Below are 11,516 nucleotides of genomic sequence, written 5' to 3'. Positions count from 1 at the left end.
GTTATGGTCCGGCTACAGGCAACAGAGAGAGAATTTATTGCAAACTAAAAAAACAAGAACATGCATATGAACAAAATTGGTACTGTAGTAGCCGCCGCGAAGAAATCCTCTGGCTTCTAAATACATTTTGGCAGAAAAGGGCGATACAGGTTGTCGATGCCGGTAGACGGTATCGGTACCGTAGTCTACTGGTACCGGTACTGTACCTAACTTATGGCAGTACCGGTATGGTAAAATTGCAATTTTCATTGGCTGGCAGCTACAGAGTTAGGCTAGTACGGTACCTACCGGTACGGTATCGGTACTCCCTGGCGTATCCGTGTTTACTCTTCTTTTAGGATATCGGTACTGGTACTGTCTGAACGTGTGATTAGTTCTGTTGCCTAGTTAAAGGTGAAACTTGAATAAACTGTTTTGGAAAAAAAAGGAATGACTTGCTGCACATTTTGGATTTTTAATCTTGTAGGGTACGGTAACTTTTAATTGAAATACGGTACTAACGTTAAAACGTTAGACTACTAGCCTAGTCCAGTGGTTCTCAACCTTTTTTTAAGCGACCCAAATTTTTCAAAAAATTGATTTTGCGGTCTTACTACGGTACTGAATACAGCGCGAAACACCGCAAAGAGCCCAAAACAGAGGGAAACAGCACAAAACAGAGGAAACAGCGCAAAACAGTGTGGAAACAGCGCAAAACAGCCGAAAGAGCGCAAAACAGAGGGAAACAGTGTGAGGCAGAAAAAAAATTTGCAATGAGTTCGGGGCACCTTGTTTTGAGTTGGAGTACCGGTACCGTACCACGGCAGCAAATTAAAAACACAAACCAACGTATGTAGCCAGTAATGCTGTAATGGCAGGTCTGCCCCTGCTGGTGACACATTTTGGGTACCATAATTTAGAACATTTTCCATATGGATATGGTTGGCTTTAGGGTTAGGGTTAGTTAAAAAGGGACCTCCAGAAGTATGTGCACCAAGATGGCGCACAACCTGAAAATAGTATGTGTGTGTGTGCAGCGGATTCAGGTTGTGCGACATATTGCTGCACATACTTCTGGAGCACCAAAAAGGTAGATAAAATTTCGCATAATGACCTATAATCCGGTACATAACCTTGTAAATATGCCGGAAATAGCGCCATAAAACCATGGCGAGAGGCGCCGTGGTTCTTTCGTGGCAGGAGGTGGTAATGACTGCGTCTGCTGTTTTGCGCTATTTCCCTCTGTTTTGCGCTGGTTTCCTTCTGTTTCGCGCTGTTTTGCACTCTTTGCGGTGTTTCGCGGTGTATTCAGTAAGTAGTAAGACCCTTGATTTTGTAGAATCTCGCGACCAAAGGATATTGGTACTTAACATTTTTTCTCCAGTGATTATTTTAAAGTGAGAAAACTGCATGTGTTTGCCATTAGCGAGTTTTTAAAATCGACGCGCAGACGCGTGGCTTTGCGCTTTACTGAAGCAAAATAAATGCTGACAAGTTTTTACGCGGTAATATTCCTCACGCATGCAATTACTATTGAACAACAGACCAATACTAAATATGAAATTTACTATAAGATACAAATAGTAACTTTTGCTTTTTATTAAAAAAAGCAAGCGACTCGAAGAAAATCATTGTTCATCCTCTTACCCCATTATAAACTGCCCAAATATGCCTTAATTAAACCATTTATAGGTTTAACCTTAATGGGTATTGAAAAAATAAAATCAGTTTTTTCCAATTAATTAGAATTTTTCATATTACAACTCATACTGCAAACCTGTATTTTTATCTTTTCGCCCATTTTAATTTGCCAGATGTCAAGTACTTGTATCACTAGTACCTATATAGAATATTGCGAAAAGGCGATATACAATATGTGTCAGTGTGTGGAGTTCATATTAAGATGAGTTTCTTGCAAACTTGTGTCTTGTTCACTATTAACACAGTAATGTAATTATTTGGTTTAGTCTCATTGTTAATTTCGCTTCGACCATCTTGTGAACGGAATGACTTTTTGTTTTAAATACATTCTATACTGGTAATGCCATATTCTGTTTTCACTTTCAATACTATCACTTAATTTCATCGTCACACATTATCATACTAAGAAATTGGATTGGCCTTTCATTGTGTACCAATATGATATGAATATGATAGATTAGTTTGCCATTACATTATATTTTTATCGTTCATCTTGGGAATGAATTATATTAAATTCTACTTTTTTGTAATTATTAATATTTTGTAGCATGAATATATGTGCTAACCCTATCTGCTTCAATTTAATAGTGAATTGTAAAAAAATAACCGTTAGACATCATGGCTGGTAGATCTGGAAGCTTCTCACCCGCTACTCCAAGTGAAACATCTTCTTCTGACAACAACAGCATTGAAAAGAGTAGGAAACCTGACAATACGGCTTTCAAACAGCAGCGTCTTCCTGCTTGGCAACCGATTCTGACAGCACAGTCTGTTCTTCCTGCGTTTTTCGTAATATCAGTAATCTTCATTCCACTTGGTGTGGCCTTACTTCTTGCTTCAAATGAGGTCATCGAGTTTTCAACAGATTACACAAACTGTGGAAATAACGAGTGTGCTGAATTAAGGAACAATGCTTCAAAAATGACGATACCTTGTTCGTGCAATGTCACTCTAAATGTCACTAAACATATGCAAACAGAAGTGTATGTTTACTATGGCCTTACCAACTTCTTTCAAAATCATAGACGATATGTCAAATCTCGAGATGATGCACAGCTGAATGGCCAAAGTGTAGAAAATTCTCTCAGCAATGATTGTTCACCCTATAGGAATGTCAATAACACTTCTTCATCACCTCCAATTGCACCTTGTGGAGCTATTGCCAACAGTTTATTTAATGATACATTCAACTTTACCCTCGAAGGTGTGACTACTCCAGTGGGGATAAACCTCACAGGCATAGCCTGGCCCACAGACAAAGGTCAGAAGTTCAATAATCCAGGAGATCCAAATCTATCAATTTCACAACGCTTCAATGGCTATGCAAAACCTGACTTCTGGCAGAAAGCAGTATATGAGCTTGATACTAATAATCCATCCAATAATGGATTTGAAAATGAAGGCCTAATTGTATGGATGCGAACTGCAGCTTTCCCTACTTTCAGAAAACCCTATGGCCGAATTGTTGATGGATTACCAAAAGGAGTCTACACTATACAGATCGATTACAATTTCCCAGTCCAGTCATTTGACGGCACAAAACGTATCATCGTAAGCACAACCAGTTGGATCGGAGGCAAGAATAATTTTCTGGGGATTGCCTACATTGTAGTAGGATCGTTGTGCTTCGCAGTCGGCATTGCTTTATGCATAGTTCATCAAATAACCAAGAAAACAACAACTGGACCTCGATGATCTGTAAACATCTACATGCACAAGCAAAATTTTATTTACTCTTGATTTACGTTTCATGCAACCAGCTTTACTACTAAGATTTTGACAATTACTTGATGGGTAGGCTCTGCATAATTGAGATAATTAATTTCTGATAGTAGGATATCTATTAAAATAATATTATGTCAAGATTTAAAGTTATATATATATTCAGTTTTGACATTGTCTTGTTTCCAAATTATTTGTCACCTATAGATGGCAGGTATGGTGAACCACTGGTCCGCAGTTTTATTTTTCAATGAACTGTTATGTCACTGATTGTTGGCGTTGCAAAAAACATTCTAACATTCCAGTGATAAAATCATCAATGAAAATTTGTAATACGCTAACATAAATGAACAGTTATAAAATGCAGCTCATGAAAATAATGCTGTTTCGGCTTTAGGACACAGGAAGAAGGAAGTTCACCATCCCTGCTATATAGTGTAAAACTTTCTTATACATATTATCGGTTGAAAGAACTAACGTGTTTCCTGGGTCAGCAATAATACTTATTAAATGTGTTTTCATGTACTCTTTCCTGTTGTAAATAACTACGGTAAATGTAGTTGGTTTGCAACGGTCTTAACGATACTTATGATTTATATACATATATTTACTATGCTTCAATTTGTTTTGCTAATTATTCTTTAATTAAATGTTCACTGTCAGTTTGTTTGCTGTGCAATCTATGTCGCAGGGTTGCCATTTTCAAGTATATATGGAATTTCTTTTGTCTCAAATCCAAAATGATCAAAAATATATTAACATGAAGTTATGTATTTGAGAATGGTAACTCTCTCCAGATGCTTTGTTTAATTTGGGTACTCCCGAAGTAAGTGTACCAGATTAGGTGATAATTTCATTCAGATTTTTCTTATTTCTGTTCGATTACGAGTTCATGGACTTTCTGTGATAGCCAATTGAATATCCCCCTGCCGATAGGTTTCAGTCCCCTAACACAACCTGATGTCAAATGGACGAACAAAAATAGTTACCCCCATATTAGTACGCATACTGTGTGCCCAAATTTGTTTCCCTGTTGTTATCACGGCTGGGGCGCTGGCTTGAAATTGTAATGGCTCCTTCTGCAGCTCTGAAGCCACATTATGTTCAAACTCCGGAATCTCTTTTGTCCTAAATCCAAAATGCTCAGAAATATAGTAACATGGCAAGTTTTGCCTTTGGAAATGATAACACTCTCCAGATGCATTGTTTAATTTTTGACACAAATTTGTTTGCTTGTTGTTATCACGGCTGGCTTGAAATTGTAATACCTTGCAGCTGCACTCCCGCCCCATGGTCATTTGTGTTTTTGGTATGGCCACTCCTGGAACACTAGTCCCAAATAACACTTTCATGTCAGCTCAAGACCATGATACAAGTTTCAAAAAAACTGTAAAGCTATTTTAAGAAATTGGATATTAAAAAAATACAAGCTGGATAAGGATTTTATTTGTGTGATGTATGAAAAATTAGAGAGATCCACTAAAATTTCTAGTAGCTTCAGCTCCTGCTACATACTTGTGCGGTTTTTGAACAATTTTCTGCTAGAATGTTGACAAAACTGAAGCAAATTTGCCATTCCAGTGAAAGCTCTGCAAACTTTTTTATTAGTCTTATAATTTTTTTCGTAATATATATAAAGCGTGTGTAACATTATCGTAGAAAGCATAGTGCTTTGTTTTTAATAAAATTTATGTGCACCTTTCATCAGGATTGTGCTTTGTTACCAAGTTCAGCTGACAATGGGGAAAAAAACATGGTGGTCAGCTCTCACGTACCTATTCATCCACTCCAGTGTCCATCCTGGAATGATCTTTGATACATATTCCTGCCTAGTCCACAAATAAATATCTTCCTAAATGTAGCGCTATGATAGTCAGTAATTAAGGTGGAACAAAACAACTCAATCTCTGAATTATTATCTGAAAAGTCTTAGACTTAGACAATCTTGCACGTAGTCCAGCAAACTATTTTCACATGTTCATATATATATATCATAGGATTAGATTTTGTGAACCCACTCATAATTTTAAGCAATGCGATGTTGTCTTGTACCCAGCACAATGCTACAATGAATTTGTATTTCCAAAATTAACACACATTTTAATTAACGAATTATGACAACACCATTAATAAAATGAGAGCATGGACAAGAACGAATTTATCAAGAAAGGATACTTACGGTATGCATATTACAGTAATAATATAATTAAAAGAATGTTAAAATTTAAGCAATAGAATCTCAAACTATCGATTTTGGATTTACCATGCGAGTTATGGTTTATAATTTATATGAACATGGGTCGGTAAGTAAATTTTTTAACTTGAATTCAGAAGTAGGATATTTTGGTCAACCACGAGTTTTAAGTCATTTATTTTATGAAAAGCTAGAGTGTTATGAAAAGTTTCAAATTCCCTGCTGCAATAACAGCAAAAAAAAACAAGATAAAGTTTAGATAAATACACGATACAGAAATAGTTCATAAACTAATTTTTTCTGACGGGTATAATACCCTATTCAATCCAATATTTAAGTTCAATTTCTTAGGCTATCACGGTCTTCACCAGTTACTCGAGGCTTGCCTTTGTAGTAGGTGTTTCAATTTATATCGATTGCGCTGCAGCGTCGTTGTGCTTTAACATAGTACGGTTATATATATCAAGAGTCTAGACTAATTTCAAGAATTTGGATAAATTGAAATAGTGATGAAAACAAGTTCAGACAGAGATCAAAAATGTTGCTGCAAATTGCCCATCAGATGTAGTGAAAAAACACAAGTGAAGTGCTATTCAACATAATTATATTTCTATTCCAAAACGAAGTCGATAAAATGGATGTTCATAATTTTTTGTTCTCATGCACCATGATTAAAGTGGTTATTTATAGAATTAAAAACCGTGATAAAACCCAGGTAAATCAGGCAAATTTCCTATAAAGCTTGTTCAATTGTTCTAAAAATATAAATGTAAGCACAGTGTGTGGGCCAAGTCGAAAATAATAGGGTGTAAAACCCTTCCATAAACTGAAAATTCCTTCTGATCGTACAGTCCTTGTGAGAACATTCTGAAATATAAAAACATGTCGAATTTGGCACAAAATATCAAAGCCTTTGCCACAAATGTATATTAACTAATTCAAAAATACATTTAGATCTCTGATATAATTATGTATGTATATATTTATAATCTTGAGAAACGGACTTGGCTGACTACTTGAAACATATGGTGGGTCCCAGTAGCAAATAGAGCCAATTTTCCTTTTTGGACATAGTTTAGTTTAAAACATTCCAAGTTTGAGAATATAAAATTACATTACTCAGTTTTCGCTTATGCTGTCCTCAATTGCATGACTTTTTCTCAAGTATTATTAAATAGAGGGTTATTATTAATAATTACTATTATTATTAAATAGGGTCCCAGCAGCAAATAGAGCCAATTTTCCTTTTTGTACATAGTTTAGTTTAAAACATTCCAAGTTTGAGAATATGAAATTACATTACTCAGTTTTCGCTTATGCTGCCCTGAATTGCATGACTTTTTCTCTAGTATTAATGAACTAGTTACATTACATCCCATTGAAAAGTGAACAAAAAGGCATGTCATGTGAATAGCTGCTGCAGTTAACATATGCTACTCTGCCATTGTTAGCAGTGTTCTAAGTTAACACATCAAGACCGACTGAATAGGATGAAAAAAAGCTTACGCCAGGTCAATGAAACTATGCACTGGTAAACATAATAGTAGTGCATATTTGTCTATATTATAGCTTACACTTAGTTACAGATTTGTCTATATTATAGCTTACACTTAGTTACAGATTCAAGTTATTTAGATACTAAAATACCACTTACAATGGCACCAGTATATTCAGGTTTTCCATCTATGGTCTTCATACTTTGTATTCTAGAGGTGAAAAAAAATATTATCAGAGTCCTACTTGGAGAACCTATAACATAAGTGTGCCATGAAACTTTGCAAATTTCTTTGATGGTAACGAAAAGCATGTGAGTGAAGTTCAATGTTGGGGAGTCATGGGTTTGGCTTTTTTAATGATACTGTATTCCTTTTAACTACATGCAATCAGGGGTGTCGGAGTCGAATATGAATTCTTTAAAATCGCAGCGGTTTGAATAAATAATCGAGGTAAAAATTTTTAATAAAAGCATGAGTTGATTAATCATTCTCAACAAACAATTGAAAAATGATCGCATATACACCTTAGTTTTTGTGATCAAACTGAAGTCTGCATCTTCTTCAATCCGGAATCAAAATTTTTTGTCAACCACGAGTAGGAGCCAAAGTAGGTTTTAGAATGGCTCGGCTCAGAGTTTGGGTTCCAAATTCACAGCTATGCTAGAACCACCAGAACACATAAAAAATACTAACCTTGTTTTGGCAATATCGACAGGCATTGATGCGATTGTTGTAACAAGACCACTGATCATACTTGCAACAAAATGACACAAAATATTATCTCGGAAATGACCTGCAATAAAACAGTGAAAATGAAAAGAGGCAATCTTAAATTTGGGATAATTTGTGTCAAAAAGTTTGAACAAGGTCAAGAGAACTCAAGCAGTACAACATAAAATAAGAGATGTGTATTGGCTAAAAATTTAGAAGTCAACATGATATCACGAACAATGTCATAAGATGTACCGGTAAGTACAATACTGATCACATTGTACAGCTTCATTCAGAGTTTTCAATCTGGTCTTTGAGGAATATTAAATATAGTGCCCGGAGGCAAAGACACAATCATATTCATTAAATTTAATTCAACCAAAATATTAGTTCAGCGAATAGAATTTGTAGAAACAAATCTTGAGATGAAACCTCGTCCAAATGTCAGTGATAAAAGATATCCCAAAAATAATGACATTCACAAAAATACATTTTAAAGACTCAAAGAGAATTTGAATTCATGCCTTTACTGCGAAATTCACCATTTTTAACAGTGTAAAATGGGTCCAGAAAAAATCTTGAAATTTATTGTAACACAGGATTAGGATGACGGCAGGGCAGAGCAGTCGGCGTTTGGCATGTTTTCACTGGGTCACAAATTTTCACAGGGTTTAGGAACTTGTACCCGATACTGCTGTCAAGTCAAATTATCAAACTTACCAGAACCTAGAAGAACCTGTTTTGCTTGAGAATATGAAGCTAATTGTGCAGCATTGACAACAATAGCTCTTGATACAGTCGGTCCACATCCCTGTATACATAATTTGAATCACTAATTATATGGATCCTTGAATGCTAAATGTGAAAGTATGTTGATGACCTTAATTAATGAAATCCTTTATAATAATAGAAGCAATTTTAGGTGATTATCAATCAATCCGTATGTGATCAGTTATAAGAAAAATATCAATAAAATCAATAATAACATTAGGAATCGACTGTTGTATCAGGTTGATACCGCAAGGATATCATGCTCACCCTCCACAAAGTAAAAAGGCCTTCTTCTCTTATAATTCTGGATAATGCATTAAAAACACTAGTGTATCCCCTCTGTTCATTAATCGGTAACCTTCCATCCGAAGTCATTCTGATCAATGATATCTCAGCAGGTGTGCCAACAAACGCTCCAATTGCCCCAGCTGTCATTCCTGGACAAAGTTGATTAACGTATTGTAACATATTATTAACTACATTGGTGCAGCAACTGTTTCAATATTTTAATAATAGCTAGAATAAACTTCAGAATATTATGAAAATTGTTTAAAATCATAAAGTTGCAATCGTGTTTTCAGTCAAATCTTCAATACCATTTACAAAGACAAAATTTACATTTGTAATAGTGATGACATATGAATGAACTTTAATTTTAACCAAGAACTTGCATTGGGTATTGGTATGCAAGTACATTTGTAGACAAATCATACATCTGCTTGTTTTTTTTGTTCATTGAGAAGTTGTAAGAATGACGAGTTACAACAAAAACTGCAGAGGAAGCATTGTCCAAAAAATATAAACGAAATCACTTCTGGTTATAGAAGATGTAATGGTTCATAACAAAGCCCTAAGTGTGCAAGGGCATTTATTTAAAAATATCTCTTTGATGTATATAAAGTAATACATACTAATACATACCAAGTACCTAAAGGCGACATTTAACAAGAGAGGAAAATCTTCAAACAAAGGGAATATTTTTATACCTAGTGCTGCTTTGGTAAAAAAGTTAGGCGGAGTTCCATCTTTCTTCGAAACTTTATCCATCAGCATTGTATAAACACCCAACCTTGTTGTAGTATATGTAGCTTGTCTCAACAAGCCAGCAGATAACCTGCCATAGACATCAATATTTATAAAGAGAATGTACCGGTAATATTAAAGATTACATATTTATTATTAACTGCAACAAATAAGACTTATCCTCTCTAAATACCTATTCTAGACTCTCTATCATACCCAGTGTATATTCCAACCACACCTTCACTTCTTAATATTGTAGAGATTGCTTGGAAGCTGTTCTTATACATTCTTTGACCTCCACCCTCACCACTCAGTTGCATGCGATTCTTCACAAGATCCAAAGGTTGAACAAACAAAGTTGCAGCCATTCTGTGAGATGTAAATACTTAAAACTCGTATATCAACCAGTGTATTGAAAGGATTGCCCATTTTCATGCCATTGACAAAAAAATTGTCCAAGTAAAAAAACTTCTATATAACTGCAATAGTCAGTTAATACAGTAGTACTTGAAGTAATCATGATGTTGGTAAGGCAGTAAGGACTGTAAGTTCATTTGCATTTGTAGAAAATATGCCTTGTGAGTTTATTCATTATTGATTGAGTATATAGGCTAAGTATAAGTTTATTTCAACTCCATAATCAGCATAACAATAAAATGATTGATAAAAACAAATAAAAAAAAACTGATTATGAACTCAGGAGAGCAAACAAAACCTTAGATAAGGTTTGAAACATACAGAATATAAGATGGAAGGTGTTGCCAAAAAGAAGTGGGACATGCTAACTCACCTAAAAAAATTATTAAATTATATCACACACGCACCCACCACACACACACAACCACAGAGAAATTACCTAAAAAAACATGATAAGCTTATGATAAATTACATAGCAAACAAAAATAATAAAAAGGAAAAATATTTGCCACACCATATAATTTAGTAATAGATAGAATCGATAATCTAGTAATAGTTGCCACTGCCAAATTGATCAATTTTCTAATCGGGAGTGAACAGTAAAAATAAAGTTCTATTGAAAACATATTGCCAAGCTGATTATAGATGGAGTTAAATCCCAAATTGCCCTACTGACTGTAGATACTGAGATATATCTTACAATAAGACTCCCAATTTCACCAATACCAGAATACTGCAATATGAAACAAGTCGGGAAATAAAGCAGACTAGAATGATTGCATATTCTAAATGCTGCATTACAAGTACTGAGGTACATGGTACTGCATACATGCATCTGTACATACACAGACATTCAAATAAATACTGAAATAAAGCTTACCCTGATGTACCACCGAATAAGAACTTGAATCCATTAGGAATAACTTGTTGATTCGTTGAAGCCATGCTGCAGCATAAAGTGGTTTAACTTGCTAGCGGCAGTTGTCTAATAATGACAAGAGACAAAAAGTACGGAAATATCTGAATACGCAGACTGCTCGATCAAGATCAAGGGCGACAACGCTAACCTTCCGCGTAAATCCAAAATCGAAGATGAACCAGAGTCGCAATACGTCACTACGTAGAAAAGAGCGAGATTAATTCACAAAAAGATTTAACAACTGCGCTCCATATGTTTCGCCAGAATAAAATAAATCGCTTATCATCATTACGCTGCGTGACCTTCGAAAATCGATTACCGTATGTTACTCTCTAATCTAATACAGTATATAATGGGCCGATCAGCAATTCTTAGTACCGTACGAGAACATCGACTTCGTTGGATTTGAGAAAGAGAGGTAAGTTATGTTTAGAATATTATGGCAACAAGACATAAACTTTCGTGGACGAAATTGTAACAAGAAAATAGAGAATCTGCGACAAAATCCAATCCTTAAAAAGGGCCGGGTTAGGAATAGGATAAAATTTACATATTTATCCCGGGGAGAGGACAGCCTATAAGA

The 11,516-nt window shown here is 35.1% G+C and overlaps 2 protein-coding genes across 2 annotated transcripts; one reads left to right on the top strand and one right to left on the bottom strand.

Moving 5' to 3' along the window:
- The first annotated feature begins 1,635 nt into the window (after positions 1-1,635).
- Positions 1,636-5,104, top strand: LOC120327601 (cell cycle control protein 50A-like). Its single transcript, XM_039393932.2, has one exon. It carries the CDS (start codon positions 2,299-2,301, stop codon positions 3,373-3,375), a length of 1,077 nt encoding a protein of 358 aa, XP_039249866.1. The 5' UTR covers positions 1,636-2,298; the 3' UTR covers positions 3,376-5,104.
- Positions 5,105-6,183: 1,079 nt separating this feature from the next.
- On the bottom strand, positions 6,184-11,314 carry LOC120327771 (mitochondrial 2-oxoglutarate/malate carrier protein-like). Its single transcript, XM_039394130.2, has 8 exons — positions 10,895-11,314; positions 9,814-9,966; positions 9,561-9,688; positions 8,842-9,011; positions 8,524-8,614; positions 7,786-7,885; positions 7,251-7,302; positions 6,184-6,463 (listed from the first exon to the last, which is right to left on the bottom strand). The coding sequence occupies exons 1-8, from the start codon at positions 10,957-10,959 to the stop codon at positions 6,317-6,319; spliced, it is 906 nt and encodes a 301-aa protein (XP_039250064.1). The 5' UTR covers positions 10,960-11,314; the 3' UTR covers positions 6,184-6,316.
- Between the last annotated feature and the right edge of the window lie 202 nt (positions 11,315-11,516).

Source organism: Styela clava, chromosome 7 (assembly GCF_964204865.1).
Source record: "Styela clava chromosome 7, kaStyClav1.hap1.2, whole genome shotgun sequence".
NCBI lineage: Eukaryota > Metazoa > Chordata > Ascidiacea > Stolidobranchia > Styelidae > Styela > Styela clava.
The sequence above is the reverse complement of the archived record's forward strand: the minus strand, read 5'-3'. Positions and strand labels throughout refer to the sequence as shown.